Source organism: Leiobunum rupestre, chromosome 8, assembly GCF_980474605.1.
Source record: "Leiobunum rupestre chromosome 8, qqLeiRupe1.1.hap1, whole genome shotgun sequence".
In the NCBI taxonomy this organism is placed as follows: Eukaryota; Metazoa; Arthropoda; class Arachnida; order Opiliones; family Sclerosomatidae; genus Leiobunum; species Leiobunum rupestre.
In genome coordinates this window covers 50,666,572-50,688,353 of record NC_143391.1, presented here as the reverse complement: position 1 = coordinate 50,688,353, position 21,782 = coordinate 50,666,572, and the positions used below count along the sequence as shown (strand labels likewise).

General features: G+C 38.5%; 1 protein-coding gene across 2 annotated transcripts in view; it reads right to left on the bottom strand.

Moving 5' to 3' along the window:
- LOC149933654 (CUB and sushi domain-containing protein 3-like) overlaps positions 1-17,179 on the bottom strand; it is a 43,143-nt gene extending 25,964 nt beyond the window's left edge. Inside the window, exons 1-2 of one of the 2 annotated variants that reach the window (XM_090156077.1) lie at positions 16,799-17,179; positions 7,335-8,984 (exon numbers count right to left, since the gene is read on the bottom strand). In XM_090156077.1, the coding sequence (XP_090012203.1) occupies positions 7,335-8,864 (1,530 nt within the window). In that variant the 5' untranslated portion in view covers positions 8,865-8,984; positions 16,799-17,179. Of the gene's footprint in view, positions 1-7,334; positions 8,985-16,537; positions 16,656-16,798 lie in introns of those variants that run through there. The other variant, XM_090156078.1, reaches the window with a different exon arrangement.
- Between the last annotated feature and the right edge of the window lie 4,603 nt (positions 17,180-21,782).

Here is a 21,782-nt window from a genome sequence, read left to right as displayed (position 1 = left end):
GAACTGGGTCGAACGGAATACGAAAGAATAGTTTAGCGCTACTAGCTTCGTTTATTCAAAGTTAAGTATTATTTAAGGGTTTATCTGTAGTTAATTAACTTCAGTGAAAAATGCAATTTTATTAAAATAACCATAATTTTTTTCAATGTGAAAATAAATGAATTCGTAGGGAAGACTAAATGTAAAATTATTTTTGTTTAATCTTAAAATTGTTATTTTTCTAAATTCCTTTGTTCGCGTACTAATTACTAAGACAGTCAAAAAGGTTTCACCAGTAAAGGCCTTGAAAACACATTAGCCTAAAAACTTTAATTCCCTTCCGGCCAGCCAGGTCGGTTCTAACCGGTTTTAGCTATGAAAAAACAAATTTGTGATTTAAATAGTTTTAGTTTCATTTAATATTTTTTAATTATCATTTTCAATCAACAAGAGTCATCCAAAACTAAATCGGTAAACAAGGCTACCAGGGCCATTCATTAACCAAACTAAAAGTCTAAAACCGTTTTACTTTGAGCCCTGCTAAACACATCTACGATTGGGATTTTAGGACGGATTTTTGGCAACCCTGATAGTGGAACCGGTTACCAGTGTTCCAAAACTACTATTTCCCGAATAATGTTACATCATGTTACATACTGTTACATAATGCTACATAATGTTACATAAAGGGGTTTATGTGAAATCAAGATGATAATTCAAAAAAAGGAATATATCAAGTTGAGAAGATCTTGAACTTTATTTTCATTACTCTACTAGTCTGTTCTAAATCTTAAAAGGTTTTATCTCCATAAATGTAGTTCTAAGATTTAAATACTGAAAATAATTCATGGAAATATATTATTTACACCATTATCTACCATTATATACCACTTTCCTATTTAAACCACCACGTTATTTCCCACATCATTTACCACCTGTTAAAGGGAATATAACCTGCAAGGCAATCTTTATGGAAGACCCCTTCAATTTTTCAAGTTTCCCTCTACAGTGGCGCCAAACATTTTTAAAGCCAAAGGCAAGAGCGGCCAGAGCTGCAAACATTGGTGTTCCACACCAACGATGTTAAACAAAGCCAGTAATTGCAAATGAGGGTTGAAGATACTGTTTTAACCTCCAAGTGAACAGAGCCGTTAAAAGTAACTCCGTTGAAACGACGACGGGTTGAACACTCAAGCGATCGCTTTGAGGCCATTAATGGTCGATTGCCCCGTGGAAATTTCCCTTTGAAAACAGAAATCAATCTTTCTGACTCTCCCTCTCCAGATCGTACGAGTCCTAAATGAGGCCGATCCTCCGAAATACATTCAACCATTCGTAGAATTTCTTATCATCTTCGCGTACTTATTATTCATCGCAGATTGCCTCGAATTTCCAAGTCGAACACGATAAGAAACCCGCGAAAGCCCGAGAGAGCTTCAGCAAAGGATTTCCTGATTTCACTTCCCGTCCTCAATGAAATGAACCCCCCCACGCCTTCCCAAGACTCTCGTGTCATTGCCTGCACTCTTCTCTTGAGCGCCCGAATTTCACATTATTTCGAACGTTAGTTTCTATGACGCTTAGCGACAAAAGGATTATGATATTGGAACGATAAAACAAACGATGTTTACCGATTTTGGAGTCGATCTAACAAAAAGGGGTTTCCGTTTAATACAGACTAGAAAATTTCCAGATTCGATGATTTGGTTATTGGTTTCCATGACAAAAGCAATTTCCTTAAGGTTATAGAAATTGTCCAATATAAGTTCTGATATTTACTTCTACTCCTGGAGTCCTGGAGATTGCCAAAATCATGGTCGAAATTTCTCCATGATAAGAGAGGAGGAATAATCAAATGTTCCCGGCGTGTGCTTAAATCGTTGGGGCACCCGCGACATTCATTTTGGGGCACCCGCGAGATTCGTTTTGGGGCACCCGCGAGATTAGCCATTCGTTGTAATTATTATTTGCTTTTGGTTATGGAAAAATCCATTGCAATTTCTGTAAATTCGTTTATTTCTCAGAAAAGTCCACTTCTATTTCCGCTACTGTTACGTAGTTTAGGGAACCAATGAGCTACCGAGCTGATTTTAATTTATTATAGGTAAGACGTTTATACTCTTAGAGCGTTAGCGAGGTTGGTTGCCACGCTAAAAATGGTCTCAACGTGGTCCTAAAGTATCAACAAAGACCTACTGACTGAAACAGTATGGTAATTTTTCACAAATTGTAACGCGATTTCTTACCGCAGAATATTGGTGATCAGATTTCCGTTAAAAGAAATCACAAACAAGTTCATATCCATTATAGACGAGGAAGAACTAGTTTTAATTCAATGCAATATTTAAAAAAAAAGGATATTTATAAGCGTGACGCAATCTATTGTGTCTCACTGTAGCATTGACGTTAAGAGAACCGGAAAATAATAAGAGCTTTCCCTATCGCAGTATCCACAGCGGATACATCATTTAGGAAAGAAATAATTGCCTTTCACAAATAAGATAGAGCTTATTTACCAGCTATACATATTTCTAGATAAGGAAATACATACATTTAACCTTGGGTTCGAGAGATTTCAAACTTCGGATATAAAATCTCTTCGTCAATGAAGTAAAAATTCCGAAAATAAAAAACAAGAAGTTCCAAATAAAAATTTACACTTTTTAAAAGATTGTGAAAGATACCAAATTAATGAGACGTATTTATATTCGCTGTAAATTTTTATTTAAAATTCCAAGGCTTAGTATAAAAATATTTCTAATTTTTCAGGGATATTTACACATACCTGGGGAACTAAGAATTCCAACTACCTGATAGTTTAGACACGTGTTTCTCGAATCCGGTAGAATCTGGAGAACTTAGCAAAGAGGGTGGTTGATTTTTGGATTTCGTTTTTTATTCAAATCGACTTATTTTATTTAAACTGACTTACCCGATTCAAATGGATTTTTTTATTTCATTGATTTTTTCACTTTTTATACCCGCTTTACTTTATAAAATAACGTAAACTAAATTTTGAATAAAATCTTTATTAAATTTAATTACTAATTAAAGATTAAATTCAGTTGCTCTAAAATGACGCTGTAGAGCCTACTTTGGTGCCTTTTCAACAATACGTTGAAGTATAATAACTCCATGATATTTTAACTATATAATATAGTAAATATATTTATGCCACGCGAGCCAACAGGTGGGGTGGCGGAGTGGTTAGCACTTTCGCCTCGCAGCAAGAGGAACCGGGTTCGATCCCAGCTGGTGGCACTGGGTTTAAACTCGGAACAACTCTTTCCGCGTTGAGTTTGCAAGTTCTCTCCCCACTGGTTGAAGGGGTTTTCTCCCGAGATCTTCGGTTTCCCCTTCCATAAAAACGTGTTGAGGTTAACGGTAATAGTTAGTGAAGGGGCGCTTGTGGTTAGCAGTGGCATGAGGGCTAGCCACCACCCTCCCACGCAGTTTAAAGGGACCCTCTTGAAAATCAGCTGTGAGCTGAAGTGGATATCCCTTCTTAGAAGAAGCCTTAATTTTTATTATTATTATTATCATTATTATTATTATTATTATTACAGCCTACACTACGTTTATATGGAAACGGAGAATTTGCCAACTCAACGCCGAAGAAGCGGTAGTTTTGAACAAGTGTCATAAGCGAGGATCTGAACCCGTCTCCACTCGCTGCGACGCGAAAGCGCTAACCAATCCGCCACCCCACGGCACGCTAAATATCAACCAAAATAAACTGAATTTTTGAAACCAAAAAATAGTCAAATTGCGAGTCCTATTGACAGACTTTATTAAGAGTTTGTCGAGTTTAGATTGAGCCCTCTGGTGAGAATATGCCCGCCGACAACGTCTAATTACGCACTCCAAAGTAAACACGACGGGCTTCGATGGCCGTCGTGAAAAGCCTTTTAATAGGCGGATCATCGTGTTAGTCGAGTGTTCGAGGCGCTCTTTTCAATAGCCGTAATCTTGTTCTCGGTTGCGCAACGCCCTCACTTAAGGACCACTGAAAGGGTCCTTTGCGAACAAGCCCGTCCCATGGACGGCCACAGCCCCTGCACGCTAATACCCTAAATTAAGCGATTCCCAAAGATTACAGCTTTCACAGCGAGTCTATCAAGTCATTTTTGGCAACTACATATTCGAGTAAATATTATTGTACATACGTTCTTATTTATTTAATTATTTTTGAAAAATCTATACAATAAGCTTCGAATATTCTATAGATTTTTCAAAAATAATGAAAATTAAAATTTTTTCAATTCATAGATATTAAATATTTCATTATATATAGATATTAAATATTTCATTATATATAGATATTAAATCTCATTATATATAGATATTAAATCTCATTATATATAGATATTAAATCTCATTATATATAGATATTAAATCTCATTATATATAGATATTAATCTCATTATATATAGATATTAAATCTCATTATATATAGATATTAAATCTCATTATATATAGATATTATATCTCATTATATATAGATATTATATCTCTCATATATAAATATTACATCTCATATATAGATATTAAATATTTCATTATATAAATATTAAATATTCCATTATATAAATATCAAATATTTCATTATATAAATATCAAATATTTCATTATATAGATATCAAATATTTCATTATATAAATATTAAATATTCCATTATATAAATATTAAATATTCCATTATATAAATATTACTCGATCTCTAGAATTGATGAAGAAATTTTCCTAAGAGTAAAAAGATTGTTAACTAATAAAAAGATGATATTTGAGCGAACATTATATTGAGAATCCTTACAAAAAAATATTTCGACAGATTGTCGGAATTTCTCTAAAATATCGACGTTTCAATAGCTTTTAAAATGATTATAGAAACATCAGACAAATTTCTATAGAAATTTTAAATTTTATTATTTAGATATTTGTTTTACCAATCAGAATTGGGGCTAATTCGACCATAGCACCAAAAGAGGGGAAGGAAAATTATCCCTGGCACGTGCTTCAATCGCGTCAGATGACGCAGGTTTTAGGACACCGATGAAATACCGTCCTCGTGTGAGGGGGATTGTGATCAACCCTAAATCAGTTACGACGGAGACATCGATTATACGGATTTTAGTAGTTTCGCTGAAAGACATCTTCACTAAAGTCCACGTAGAATAGAACTGAGAATGATAAATGATAGAAGGAAGACGAGATGTTTTGAAAAGAGGGGGGGGGGGGGAACGCATCTCTAATGCGCCATGGACTAACATGTATGCGTCGATAGCAGGGGACGAAGATAAATTTCACGAGAAAATCATAATTGACACGGGAAATCAAATTTCATAGCTAATTCAATTTTATTTCGTACAAAAGTGCAAGGTTGTTAATTGTTTTCATTTAAAAAAAACCCAAAAAATTGTTTTAATAGACCATTCTATAAAATACTACTTATGTGGTTATTTACCTTTGAGAGGCAGAAGGTTTGGCCCGATTTTTCAGGAACCAGGGCGGCTCAAAAAAGGTTTCTGTGCCAAACCTGCCAACCTAGTTGTCTGGATAAATAGTGTATATTTGATTAAAATCATACTCATTTAACGGTTAAAGTTTTATACAAACCATTATTAATAGTTAATTAACTATATCTCACTGATTTTGTAAATAGTTCAGTTCTAAACGTACTATATTTTGAAATATACTATCTTCACGTAAGCTACCTTCACTATATTTTGAAAAGCGACTTTATGGGTGACGGTTCAGAAAATACCATTCAAATGAGAATGAGCAGAATTTTTAAATCGAAAGAATAAATGCGTTTGCAAGTCCTTCTGAAGTAGCGCTATGTGGTCTTTGCGAAGTATTAGCCTGTTTAGCTGGGAATTTATAGAAAGGTATATTTGATTTAAAATCAAATTTGTTTTGTTTCCATTGTGTTTTATTTTATTGATTTTGAAAAATATCTGTACCCATATCGGTGTATCCCTAATCGATATAAAAATATATAAACCGTGCGAAATTCCGTACAAGCCCATAGTCCCTTGTTAGACCTTTCCGTCCTGAAATGATGCGCACTTAACGAAGCTTAAACTAACGTTGGGAAAATGCCGAGGGCAGACAAAGCAAACAAAACGCCTTGGCTAGCAAAAATATTGCTCGATTAATGTGAGTGCCATTATGATGATTGTGACGTATCTATCGCGACAGGTCAATTAGTGTTCGAGGCGTGAGAGCCGTTCCCAAGAAGGGAACGCTTGTGCCGCTTGGTGCGAATCCAAATTAAACAAATATTATTGTTCATGACAACGTCATTTCTGTTAGCACAGAGCCACGTAGAGGTCAAAGTGTAAAACTCAAACTGAGGGATTTTTGTCTGCTTCGTAGCCATAACTCTCCTTCCATTTTGTATTTGCCCTATTTAACAGCGTTGCCAGATCCAGAATATTTAATTACCGCACTAAGAAAAACATCGATTTCAGAATAAAACTATCGTATCCATTAAAATTGGTGCTAAATCTGAATTTTGATTAAAATTTAATATGAATACTATTCAAGACTATGTTCAATGGCCGAATTGATTTGAATAGCGTTTAAGGGGAGCGTGAGTTCGATTTGGAGCAACGCTAATTAAGTACTTGTTATTTATGATAAATAAAAAATATTTCTTATTACTTTTAAATCATGTTTAAAACAAAAATTATTATTAAAAGTTAGTTTTAACCATTATTTCACTAAATTCTATAATTATCGTAACTATTGATGTGGTATATAATTATAAAACGTATGTTTCTGTTCGACTAGAGCGCTCCTTACAATTATATTATTGTGATAAGTTAAAATATGAAAACGTTGCGCGAAAATACAAACTTTCTCTAAGTTATCCTTCACCATTTTCAGAGATTTCCCCTCATTTTTTAAATAACCAAAATTTACAAAATTTCACCTGTATTTTAGTAAAAGTTTTTCATTTGCAAACAAAGATAAATTCCCTGAGGACCCTGACTTTCCCTAATATTTTTACTATTCCTTAGTTTTTCTCAATTTTTTATACACTTTGATACTTCTTAATTTTTCTCGATTTACAATTCCCTGACTTTTCCCAAATTTAGATAAATTTTCAAATTCCCTGACTTTCCCCGAATTTAGATCAACTTTCAAATTCCTAGATTTTTCCCGATTTTAGATCAATTCGAAAGTATCTGATTTTTCCCCGATGTTCAGATTAATTTCCAAAATCCCTAACATTTCCCCTGATTTCTAGATCCATTTTCCAATTCCCTGACTTTTCCAGGTCCTCCGGCGACCCTGGTTTCGGTGATTATATTATAGACCGCGTAATAAATAAGAATAATAATGGCTTACCGAAATCCCATTTTCGGAGGTCCTCTGAGTCTTCCCATCCGGCTGGGTCTCGTTCGGGTGCAGCGCAACCGGAACTTGTTGCGCTTCCACAGAATCGTTCGACAATTGGGACTTCCGTTTGGGCTTGACCGTGGTGGACTTTGAAGGAATCTTCGTCGTAGGAGTAAGTTTAGATTTCTTGGATGGCTTGGTGACTTTGGCACTGATGGGGCTGTTGAAGCCGCTGACGTCTTCCGCCGTGTCATTCGCGGGTGGCGCCGAAGACGACGTCGTCGTGGTTGCCGAAGAGGACGTCGTGGTTTCCGGTGACGCGTCTCCGATTGGAGTAGTGACGTGGACGCAAGCGGGCGCGGGATGACTCCAAACAGCGCTTACCAAACACTCGGCGTTGGGGACACCGTCCAAGGTGTAACCCGGCAGACACCTAAAGGCGATGCTCGAGCCCACGGCGTAGCTGTAACCAACGACTTCGCCATTCTCCGGGATGTCCGGATCCGGACACGACGCGGACACGGCGACGTAGTTGAGGTAAAATCCGCCTTCCGCCAGAGCGCTGTTGTTCGTCTGAAAAGTGACGGTCAGCACGTTGGACTTGGTCGTGACGTTGCGATGCAGTTCCAACGAGTCCTGGCCCGCGTTGACGGGCGTACGTCGCGGGCCGTCGAACAGTCTCAAGGACGCGACCGCACCGTCCTTGTCCGATAGTTCTAAGAAGCTAAGAAAGGAAGTGATTTGGTAGCCTTCGGCGGCGGTGATGCGCCACTCGCAATCGAAAGAAGAATGCATTTTGAAATGGGGGTAGCCCGGGCTGGCGATGGCCCCGGGGGCGTCGCTCTCGGCCCGGCGCGGGATGGGCGCGTGGCTGCAGTTGGACACGCCGCATTTGGGGGGCCCGTTGCTCCATTCAGGGAGGGGGGAGTCCGCCGGCATTTGGCAAACCGCGGAACTCTTTCCGAAGAGATCATAAGGCGGGTTGCAACGGTACTTGACTTCGTGTCCGATTTTTCGGTTGGTGACCGCGGCCTGTCCGTTGAGGGGCGCCTTGGGCCGGTCGCAGATGTCCGGGTCGAAGGCTTTGTAGCGGATTTGGAAGGAGCCGGCGTCAGCGAACAAGGCGTTTTCGCGACTGTCATCGAGGTCAAGGTCGGCCGAGGACGTCGCCAGAATGGAAGAGTAGACGACGCGGACCGAGTGGCCCGTGACGGCCCGTTTGAGGCAGCGGACGCAGTTGCGCGGGATGTCGATCACCTCTTCGTCCAGATACAGTTTCAAAATCGTCTCGCGCGCGTCCTGCGGCGGGTAATGAACCGAGTCCACTTTCACCAGCAGTTTCTTCCCGGTAGGCGCCGAGAACGACCAGCTGCAAGTGACGTTCTCCGGGACGTGGTCTTGGAAGTCGGGCACCCGCACCAGCCCCGAGTCTACCCCGTGTCGGGTGTCGTGGCACTTGTCCGGGAAGTCCTCGACCACCGCCCTCGTCGAAGTGAGGAATTGGGCCATCGCCACCAATATTAAGTATCGAAACGCCATTTTGCGATCACCGTTATTGGTTATCGAAGAGTGTTCGACACTAGTCTACGAGGTAACTCTGTCTCACGCGTCTTTGTAGTTAACGACCCCCAGAGGTCGCTCGCCTTACATCGGAAGAATCTGGAAAACAAATGACGTAATGAAAATCAAATCTCGCAAAATGGTATCAGTCCCGTTAGGGTAGAGTGCGCCTTGACGTCAAAATTTCCTTTAGGCCCTGGATATCGTAATCCCTCGATAAAAACGCATCGCTTAATGTGAGGTCAGTAATTATGTCTCCACCGTGGGCCCAAGTCAGCCAGCGACTTTTAACGCCTTTAAATGACGTGGCCGAGTCAACCGGAAGTTGATACGAAGAGTCAACCGGAAGTTAAACCACGCTTACTACACGTTTTCATCCATCGGTAAACCTTAGCGTGGGCGAATTAAATTTAATTCAATTAGATCTAAATCGTATAAATTTTACGATATCAGACTAAATAGTTTAACAACTGCGAAGCTTTTACTGTCAGGGGTTGTTGATTTTTAAAAATCGAGAAAAAAAATGTATTTGATTTAAATTGTTATTTTCATTTTCCCTGTTTTTTGATAATATTCACCTCGGATTTTAGGAATTCTTAAAGGGAGTATAAAATTTTAACGTAACTAGCGCCAACCATCCCTAATGTTTGTTAAACCTGGTCGTACGAATATGAAATTCATTTTCCCCCTTTAAAGAAAACTTAATCATTTATTTATGTATTTATTTATTTATTTATTTCCACGTCGAGATAATAAGACTATGTTTAAAGAATTTCGAAATTTGAGATCAAAACGCCTTTCCCGTATAGTTCGAGGGGTCGGACATATTAATAAGGATAATAATCAGCTAGGCTAATACCCAAGGCACCACCTTAGGCCTAAGTCATGAAGCGACTTTTAAAGCCATTAACCCCGGTGGCGAGTTACAATGCGTAGGAGGGTGCTAGCAAGCCTTGTTAAGAAACTGTTAAAACTATGTGGAATGTTAAAAATAAGAATTAAAAGTTTCAAAACTAAATGTTAAAAGATAAAAATAAAAGGTTTTCTTAAAAAGTATTTTGTATTTTTAAACTTGTTTTTCTGTCGTTAATGATGTATTCGTACACGGTATCGAGTTTGACAAGCCCTTGTAATGGCTGCCAGATGAGACCGGGGACCCTGCATTGTTCGCGGATGCTCCTTTTCTAGAAGGCTCAAGACACGCGCTAAGTGTCATCTCTTGGCGGGAGCGGAAAGCGAACGTGCGGGGTTTAAACGGTAACTTCTGGCATTCAATGAAAAAGAACCACTGTAAATCGGAGAAAACTAAAGCATTCGCTTTCGGACGCCAAAGCGTTCACCTTGTAAAAAAATAAAGGTCCTCAAAAGTAAAGCTATTTTTCTCGGTTTTTCACTAGTCATTTCACAAATTCGATTGTTTCAGTCCGATTCGCTAAAATCAAACGCTCTCCTAAAATTAAAATTGTTACGGGACGAAATAAACCAAAATTCTTCAAGCCCTTCAAGCCACGCGAGCCAACAGCGCCCTACACTTATTATTAACGTTAACCTCGACAAGCGTTTATGGAAATGGGAAACCGAAAATTCACTGTGTCTGTTACTTCGCTTCAAGATGTAAAATGAAAAAATGAAATTGCGTAGGGATATTTATCAATTGATAAACCATATTTTTCTAATTAAATAGTAATAGAAAATCAACGTTTTCTTCCCATTAAAATAAGAGTTATTAATTTTCCGGAAAAATTTCCGCAAAATTTCCGCAAATAAAAAATTGAAACAAAAATTACTTTTTAAGGGTTTTTAATGTTTTTGAATTTTTATCGATATGAAATGTCTAGTCTCAGCAAGGACGTATATAAGGGGGGGTTAGGGGGTTCAACCCCCCACCCCCCATTAGGACTCGATTCCTTTCTTACGAAAGGAGCGCAACATTAAGAAATGTATAAAAACTTCGTTTGATACACGTGCGGAAATGTCATTGTCACTCGTCCCGAGTCTAGCCAGTACTTTAAATATACGTTATTGCTAACTGAAAATGTCGCGCTCGCGATTTCATCTGGTTGTGTTATAACCCGTCCCCCCCCCCCCCTTAGACTTACTATATCTACGTGCTTGAGTCTCAGTAAACATACTACAAAACAATAATAGTGTTACATTGTTAATCAGATTAAAGCTAGTCCAGAGATTTAGTTTTACTTTTAGATTCTAAAAAATGAGGCGAAAATTCCGCATTATTTAAATTTGCAAAACAATATATTAAACTACTTATAAATATTTAATTTTTGTTCCATGGTAAATGTTTTAAAAAACTCCATGGAGTAGCAAATCTTTTTAAAATATTTAGAAATTTTAAATATTAGACTTATCATGGATTGAAAACTTTTTTTTTATTTTTTTCGGGAAAATACGGAAACTTTTCCGGAAAAAATGCCTCGGTCATTTTCCGACTTACAACACTACATTAAAACCAACAAGACGGGATATAAACCCTCCTAAACAAACCCCAAGAAACCAACTCCCGCCCAAACATTTATTTCCAGCCCAATCGGGCGGAAAAACCGCGCAACTGGCAACTCTGCCCTTCAATTGGGATTTTTGTGACACGCGCGAGTGAGCTCGAGGCTCCGACATGTAAGGCCAGCTGGTCTAGGGTGCCATTCCAACTATTCATCCAGCAAGAATGCCCGTCTTTGGGCCTTCGGGGCAACATCAGAAGCACCTGGTCTCGACACGACGCCTGCCGACCGCCATTAACCGTAATTTGGGGGTATTTAATGCATACGGCAGCGGACAACCAGCGGAGATACGAGTTTTTCTCGCCTATAAAAATATATAAAATATTCGGCGCAGATATTGGAAAACACCTTGGAAGGTATTTTGGTTTTATTTTATCGAGACAACCTTAGAGTCGCCTTTATTTGAACCTTGGTCGTACGTGCAATCATCTTGATAGGGTTACATTTTAGGGCGGTTTAAGCACGCGCTTTGAAATGCTGAGACGGGAACGGCTAGGAATTTAGAGGTAGCTTTATGGCGCCCGTACGCAAATATAAGAACTAATTAAATTTCTCTAGGTTTGTCAAGTGTTTAAATATAAACGTTATTCCTTAAATTTGATTGCTAAAAGCAGTTCTTTCAAATTTGATTGTAATTCAAATCTCCACTTCATTGTTTTTAATTTTATTTTATTATTGCACAACACACAGTCTAATACAGTGTTGTTAATTTTCCGGAAAAAATAAAATGCGGAAAATTTTCCGAAGAAACATAAATTACTTTTTAAGGGTTTTTAATGTTTTTAACTTTTTATCCATATAAAATGCCTAATATCAGTAAACGAACTACAAAACATTAATAGTGTTACATTGTTAATCAGATTAAAGCTAGTCTAGAGGTTTAGTTTTACTTTTGGATTCGAAATATATTCAAATAATGAGGAGAAGATTCCGCTTTATTTAAATTTGCAAACAATATATTTGACTAATCATGGAATGAGACCTTTTTTTAATTTTATTCCGAAAAATACGGAAACTTTTCCGGAAAAAAGGCCTCTGTCATTTTCCGGAAAGGTTTCCGACTTACAACACTTGTCTAATAAGTGTATGCACTTAGTTTTAAGGCATCGCTCTAAAACGTGTACGGGAAACTTGTAGGCGTGTAGACGTAACTTTATTGTGTACCTGAGTAATATGTTTCCTCTAGAAAGGTAACCAGTTAACCAGGTAACCAGCTAGCTAAAAGAAATCACCTACAAATTAAATTGATGGTCATTTCTCCAGGCATCATAATCTTACTAGAATGTTCATCTAACTCGTTTGAAACACGCGTGACTTTCGCAAACTGACGCTCATTTTCAAAAATACGTTTAACGACAAACAAATTACGCGATATATAAACCTATTGCACGAATAAAATATAGTTAACAATCAATTAAGTAACCAACGCATTGTCATTTTTACATATTACATAGTTAGGCGTAGTTATACACGCTGTACAATTTTAGAATGGTTATGTTTGCAGCGTTTCGAAGGAAAATCGAAGTACGCTTTCGTATGGACACTTCTCCAAAAGGAAATATCCTATTTACTTCTGGTATTGGAATCGAGAGTGACCCACACGATTGAGGAAAATTATTCACTTACGCCAGATTTCGGGATTTTCAAGTGTATTTTAAGATTTCTAAAACCATTTTCCACAAATGTCGGACCACTCGTATAATAGAAATTAAACTGCGAAATGTTACGTACTTATTCTTAAACCATATTTTCCCAATGTTTTAGCAGAAGTTCATAAGTATTCTATTTATATACCTTTATTATTGATGACCTCGAAAGACTTAAGTTAATAATGGATTAATACAGAAATCCAACGACAGTGAAAAGTTTAGAAAGGACTATGTTCAAATTAGCTTTGTCAAATTTTTCTCAAATTCGATCTTATTCAGATTAGAGACCAATCACTTATTAGCTTAGTCCAATTTTCTAAAACTCGATCTTATTCACATTCGGACAAATCACTTTCGAGCTTAGTCTAATTTTCTCAAATTTGGTCTTATTCAGATTCGAGACAAATCACTTTCGAGCTTAGTCCAATTTTTTAAAATTCGATCTTATTCTCATTCGAGACAAATCACTTTCCAGCTTAGTCTAATTTTCTCAAATTTGATCTTATTCTCATTCGAGACAAATCACTTTCGAGCTTAGTCAAATTTCTCAAATTCGATCTTATTCTCATTCGAGACAAATCACTTTCGAGCTTAGTCTAATTTTCTCAAATTCGATCTTATTCTCATTTGAGAAAAATCACTTTCGAGCTTAGTCTAATTTTCTCAAATTCGATCATATTCACATTCGAAACAAATCACTTTCGAGCTTAGTCCATTATTCTCAAATTAGTTTGCGACGAATTTCAGTTTCGAGAATATTCATTTTCGAGACTAATCCATTATGAGATAATATTCTTTTAAGAACGTGTTTCATGAATTATATTGGCGGTAGCCCGGCCACCAATAACCCATTACCCGACACTTAATTAGCGCACAATAAACTCGGGTTCGTATCTTTGAAACGGAGCAGGTGATGAATTTCATGAAATTATCTTTTTAATGTCGCTAAATTTGCAAATTTAATATCGTCGGCAGTCCGCCTTCACACGACAAGAAGAAACTTCCAACATTAACGTTCACGACGAGACTACGCACGCTTCTGCTAATCAGATAAATTAATATTCCGGGCAGACAGCCCTTAATAGAGAGATTAAGCTCCCACGCCTTCCACGAAAACGCCCAGGCTGACCGCGAAGCTTTCTCGCGGGTTTCAGGAACTGAGGAACGTCTGCAAAGACGTCACGAATCTCCGTAACTCGGCGTTCAACGCGTAGCGCTTGATCTCTCTACCGCTAAAAGGATAACAAATTAATTCTCTTCACCTGGATGCCAGTAAAAATATATGGGATCAAATTGAGTTAACTTTTTTATACAGTTTATAAACCCTTATATTTTATGTTTCGCAACTATTATAATTCTATTTCATTAATCTTCCACGTGTAATTTTTTTGCAAAATGACCACCTATTTTTGGAGGACTTTAGACTAAAGTCGTTAGGCCTAATACTGGTTCTTCAACTGAGCGCGTGACGATTCGTCATAATTTTTGTTTCACATTCGAGTTTATCTTCTTGGGGAAACGTGACGTGGGGGAAAACTACGTCAACTTGCTCAAAGTCAAACTGAAATCGAACACTGAAGCTATCACTTTCGGCGTTGTACGGCAGCGCCACAAGCGGACTTTCTTTGCACTAGATTAAATGGTTCTTAAACTTACCTTACTTACAAGGAGACGACGACCCAAGGTGTTACACACCGATTTTGTTCAAACGCGGGGGATTGGTAGACCTTCATGGAACTTTAAAAATCCTAAAGGGAATTTATTCAATAGGCAACGTTTTTGCCATGGCAACGAAAAATGTTTTTGACAACATAAAATGGAAATTTTTCCTATTTAAGCCATTTCGGTTCATTTTCACCCATTTGGTTCAAATTGATCAAAATGTGATCAATTTTGATTTTCTTCGTCAATTTTTAACAATTTTTTTATAATTTTGGTATTTTAAAATTTTTTCAATTTTTTAAAATTTTTCACAGGGGGGGGGGGGGACCCTTGGAATCGGTCTAAATCCCATGTTATTTTCAAAGGGAAAATTTCCATTTTATGTTGTCAAAAACATTTTTCGTTGCCATGACAAAACTGTTGCCCATTGAATAAAATCCCTTTAGGATTTTTCAAGTTACATGAAGGTCTACCAATCACCCGAGTTTGAACAAAATCGTGTGTAACACCTCGGGTCGTCTCCTTGTTAGTGTAACTTTGTACATTAATTTTCGTAAAGTTGTAAGATCTGATGTAAGGGAAATACATGCGAAGTACCGAAGGAATTAATGCAAATTGATAGACTTGAATTCAGTCGTAGAAATAAGTAAATAACCACTCATTTGTTATTAGTTCTAATTTTTTCGTCACGTACCCATTTTACCCAAAAATTGCAGCACTTGCTTAAAACAAATTAAATAATCCACGTGGACGGATTTTAAAAAATTGTGGTCGATGGGCCTCCATAATTGGGGCGGCCTCCAAATGGTTGGCCTACCTCCCCAAAAATCCTGGCGCCGCTACTGCTTTTGAGTATACTGTCACTTCGAATAAGCAACGATTTACGGGACAATTTCCAGCACTTGGAAAACATTTTGGAAAATTTTAAAATGATATCAGTTATCTTTGGGTTGATTTGTCTATTCAAGAATATATTTATTTATACTTCGCAAGAAAGTTCTCATTTTCAATATCTCGACGTACAAATTTTTCGCCTAGTCTTGTTCAGTATTAGCACAGCATATCTGTACCCAGGATTGCCAAATTTATTTAAAAATCGAAAGTAACGTTTTTATTTAATAACATTTTTAATTTGTTGATTTTTAAACAATTTATGGCTCTTTTTATTAACAAATAGGGAACTAACACTTCGTAGCTTTGGTTCTGGCCGCCATATTGAGTAGAAATGTTTTTTTCAGTAGGAAAAAGAATGGGTTACGTCATGTGACATAGATCTGTTAATAATTTGAATACAAGGGTAATTTTCACTTAAATTTTAACTAATATGAATTAAACTACTTGTAATTTAGTTTGCTAAGTTAATGACAGTGCTTCTAAGGTAACGTTTGTACATTTTTATAAATACTTTGTTATGTAATAGGCGATTTTAATCAATTATTCTTTCAAAAGTTAGCTAGTTAGGAAAGTTTGAATAATTAGTTATTTCCGTCGTATTTTCAACGTGTCGTTGTGGTTTAATTACTTTTAGAACAATGTTTAAATAAAACCCGAAATACTTTTTATATTTAGAATTATAGTTGACATTGTTACAAAATTGACATTTGAGAAACTTTTGTTATAATTATTTATTGAACTTAAAATCATCGAAAATATTTTTTAAGTATTACACAAGGGAAGCAAAAATTAGCATAATGAATAAACCCTAGCTAAGTTAATTCGTGGTGTGAACGCGACTGAGGTAACAATAACCTGGTTCCCCTCTAGTTCCCAAGCGTATGATTAGTCAGGTTACCTCACACCCACATTGACATATCAGTAAGCGTACCAAGTCAAGCGGCGAAACATGGTGACGTGCCGGCGAAAACGGCACTTTCATCAAAATCCTCTGACGTAAGACGAACACGCAACTGACCGAAAACAACGCGATGACGGACCACCGTACGGACGATAAATATTAGGCCTAACGCATTCACGCCAGCCCCCTTCAAAATGTAAACAACGCTACACGCGGGGTTATGCCAAATATCTTTCCCGATAACCTTTAGACGAAAAAAACGGTCCTAAGAAATCGATAAATGGGACATACCTTTCTAAAAGTTCGCCGTACATCCGGTGAAAGCCTCGTTCGGAAGTTCATGATTATTTTGCCAACGGATCTTGCTAAAAACCACCTTGCCAGACGACGTGTTTTCGACCGACATCCAGCGCCTTTTCTCTCGGCGCCGTGACGAAGCGACCGACCGCGGGCTTCCCCGAAGAAAAATCGAACTGCCGCCGGATTGCGCCGTCGCCGTGATGCTCTCCTGTCCGGGGCTGCGTGCCACAGTCGATTTCTTACGGACAAATGTGGCGTCTAGAAACGCGAGCAGCCGATACTCTTTGATCTTTCGCCCAGAAGCGGCAGCGTTAGTGACGCGTGTTTCACTCTGCCTAACCGCGTTTAAAACTCCGCCGCCGGGAAAGAAAGAGGCTCAACCGCCGACGAAATGTGCTCCCCTTCATTGCTTCATTCCCCATCATTTCCATCAATGTCTCCACTCGCGATAATAAGCCCCCTGACGCTGTTGCCGTATTGGTCCGTCCGTTGTTTAAACAATCATGGACAAATAAAAGATTATATATATTTTCAAAAGATGGCGCTAGTAGTAATCGCGGGTTCCGTAGCAGTGTTGCCGAAACTGGTACATTTGTACTTTTTCGGTACGATTTGAAATAACCAAGTACAAAAGTACATTTTTTAAATTTTAATGAGAATTTTAGTACGTTTCAGAATTTGTAGAAAAAACATTTTAAATTTATTTAGCCGCGCAGGCAATTTATCGTTATGACTTAATTTCGCTTTTCGAATTTCACGCTTAAAAAGCGCCACCTATTGGTATTCTTATTGTTTTAAAAATAAAAATAGATGGCGCCATGTTCTGTAACTAGAAAAGTACAAAAGTACGTTTTCCTTTCTGGAGAAGTACATTTAGAAAATCTCAAGCGGCAACACTGTTCCGTAGAGCAGACGCGTTTTGAAGGGAAGAGCTGCTTAAGCGAACAATTAGGGGACGCTACACTTAAAAGGGAGCGATGTAAGCATAGAACCGCGCCTTAAAACAGGCTCTGGGCAACTTCTCTACTCAAATAAGTAGATAAATCTTCAAGACGGTTATTTTGATTTACATGGCTCCTGAAATTCACTAACAGGATCCTTTTTTTAGAGTAGATGCGACAATTCAGTCCACTAACCGCAATGCGATTAATCAGGGGTGAGATTGGCTGGCCAAGGAGGGATACTTGAGGTTAGGGACGGGACCCCCGTGGCGGAAGTATGATAACCACCCGTTGCGGGATTGGTGGCCCACATTTTCTTAATAAGATACTTTAATTTAGACAGAAATCCACTTGGTTTGCAAATCTCGTACATTTCTTTCTGAGTGGCCGACCCCTCAGTCTATACGTGAAACGCGTTTTTGATCTCAAATTTCAAAATACTTACCATTAGAAACGAAGCGAGTATTTGTAATAGTCAATATCTCGTTGCGATTCAATAATATGTTATTGTTTCGCCAAAGTAAACGCGAGGGGCTAACCACTTCCTTAAATTCAGTACACCGATTACAGCGAGTAGAGCGGTAGTGCTAAATCTATAATCGAGTAATAATAATAATAATAATCAGCTAGGCTAATACCCAAGGCACCACTTTAGGCCTAAGTCATCAAGCGACACGTAATCACTTTAGTAAAGTCAAAGCTACAGGTTTGTACACCGAATACGGATAGTGTTCAGCCCCTCGAGTGAACGTTAGTTTTCATTATTGATACGTTTAAAATTGTAATAGGTCTTGGTCCCAATAAACAAGTTGGCAAGGCAAAATATACCTCTCCTCGTAAGAGTTTTCCTATGATATTTTTTATTTTCAATGTAGCGACATAAAAGTCAATGGCTCAGGCCGCTCAGAGGTAAACAAACCGCCAGCTATAAATATGACCCGGGTTCGATTCCTGACCACGACCGTATTTTATATTAAAAATTAATTAATTTTAATTTAATTTATAAATATTAAAAATACTAGAATAAATTGACAGTAATGCTTGTTTTCCACTGGCGCGCGCAACGACGCGTTTCTCAGCTTTAAAACGTTCAAACGTTTTCACGCGCGTAAAGAAAATAACATTATGACGCGCGCTAGTGGAAAACAAGCTTAATACGTTTACAAAAGCGTAAAGGATTCGGGTGGGGGGGACGCCATTGAAAAAAAAGTAAAAAAATAAAAATATTTGTACGTACAACCATACGTTTCGGGGGGCATGTGCCCCCTGTGCCCCCCCCCTGGCTACGCCACTGGGTAGAACACTCACCTTCCACGCAGGAGGGCCCAGGTTCAAATCCCATCCGACGCTTTCGAAAATTGATAATAAGTCGTTTACCGTGAAAATTTTGTGGAAACCCTACAATTTGGTTGCTCGGGCCGTCCCAAATAAATAGTAGCAGATGGAGAGTAGAAATACCAACACCAAAACATACGCCATCACCCGCAAACTACACGCACTAACACACTAACTTACGCCATAATACACTCAAACAACACTTACAAACTCACAAATTGCACGTACACACATACTAAATACATATCTTAGTAGCCAATAGTGTGACTTCCAAAATTACTAGGATTAATAAAAGGGTTAAAAAGGTTAAAATCTAAAGTAGTCCACCTCTTTATACTGTTTCGTGGTGAAACAAACCGTTAGTGAAGATTTTTGAATACAGTGGCATACTTATGAGTAACTATGTTACATATGCTTGTACTTAATAATAAGTTGTCATAACTGCCTCGATTTGTTTGAGTAGGAAAATAAAATTATAAATTTAATATAAATGTAATTCATAAATATTTAAAATTTTATAAAATAAATTGACGTTAATAACTTTATAACAGCGTAAAGGACTTTCGCTAAATCTGTGGGTCAGTTGTTAGAGTAAATCTCTGGCACGCAGCAGACCCGGGTTGATTCCCGGCCGGCGTCAATAAATAATAACAAGACGTATACCGTAAATGTTTGGTGGAAACCCTGCCATCTGAATGCTAAGACGTTTAACGTAACCCGTAGCGCTCGGTCCATGACAAACGCGGCACGCACAATTACGAAGACTAAGGGAAAATTATGCAACACCCAATGACAAAGTCCCCTAGGAGGGGTTATACAACCACCGTGTCTGTCTGTGGGTCTGTGGGTCTGTCAGGCCTGCGAACGCGTTCGCATTTTCGGTGCAAAATGTAATCACTGCGTACGCAGTTTCTCGAGATCTCTGCGTTCGCAGTTTCTCGAAGGGTTGGCAAAACCACCGTGTGACGGTCAGCGTTAGCGGATTCATTTGCGTTTTGGTTTGGATGGTGTTTTTTCGCTCACCGTCGTGACGGTTTGGTGTTTTACGTTTTTGTAGTGTTTATACGTAGGTTGTGAGTGTTGAATTTGTGGGAAATGAGCATTTCCCCAACTACTCATTTCCCCAACCAAAAATGGCCATAACTCCAACGGTTCATTTCCCCAACTAAGCATTTCCCCAACCGGTCATTTCCCCAACCGAGCATTTCGCCAACAAATTTTTTTTACGGAGTTGGCGTAATGAGCAGTTGGGGAAATGAGTTGCCCATTCCCCCAACTCGCAAACCCTATGCATTTCCCCAACCGAGCATTTCGCCAACCAATTTTTTTACGAAGTTGGCGTAATGAACAGTTGGGGAAATGAGTTTCCCATTCCCCCAACTCGCAAACCCTATGCATTTCCCCAACCGAGCATTTCACCAACCAATTTTTTTTACGAAGTTGGCGTAATGAACAGTTGGGGAAATGAGTTGCCCATTCCCCCAACTCGCAAACCCTATGCATTTCCCCAACCGAGCATTTCACCAACTAATTTTTTTACGAAGTTGGCGTAATGAACAGTTGGGGAAATGAGTTTCCCATTCCCCCAACTCGCAAACCCTATGCATTTCCCCAACCGAGCATTTCACCAACCAATTTTTTTTACGAAGTTGGCGTAATGAACAGTTGGGGAAATGAGTTGCCCATTCCCCCAACTCGCAAACCCTATGCATTTCCCCAACCGAGCATTTCGCCAACCAATTTTTTTACGAAGTTGGCGTAATGAACAGTTGGGGAAATGAGTTGCCCATTCCCCCAACTCGCAAACCCTATGCATTTCCCCAACCGAGCATTTCGCCAACCAATTTTTTTACGAAGTTGGCGTAATGAACAGTTGGGGAAATGAGTTTCCCATTCCCCCAACTCGCAAACCCTATGCATTTCCCCAACCGAGCATTTCACCAACCAATTTTTTTTACGAAGTTGGCGTAATGAACAGTTGGGGAAATGAGTTGCCCATTCCCCCAACTCGCAAACCCTATGCATTTCCCCAACCGAGCATTTCGCCAACCAATTTTTTTACGAAGTTGGCGTAATGAACAGTTGGGGAAATGAGTTTCCCATTCCCCCAACTCGCAAACCCTATGCATTTCCCCAACCGAGCATTTCACCAACCAATTTTTTTTACGAAGTTGGCGTAATGAACAGTTGGGGAAATGAGTTGCCCATTCCCCCAACTCGCAAACCCTATGCATTTCCCCAACCGAGCATTTCACCAACTAATTTTTTTACGAAGTTGGCGTAATGAACAGTTGGGGAAATGGGCGACCCATTTCCCCAACTCCCCAGTTCTCAATTCTAGTAGGAAGTGGCAGAGGTAAAACGACTACAGGGTTAATCGATAACGTATCATTTTCGCACGGTGTTTTCGAAAACATCTTATAGTAATAACAAAAGTAGCTACTTTTGGTAATAATAATAATAATAATTGAGCCTTCTTGGATATTCCTACTAACGAGGAGACTACCCGAGGTGATTATCACCGATTTTGTTGAAACTGTGTGGCTACGTAGACCTTATGGTAACATGCAATTTCAAAAGGGAAAAGTTGCAATGGGCATTAGTTTTGCCATGGCAACCGAAAATGTTTTTGACAACACAGTATGTATAAAACGAGAAAAACGATCACTACAGGGTTAATTCCATAGAAATCTTATAAA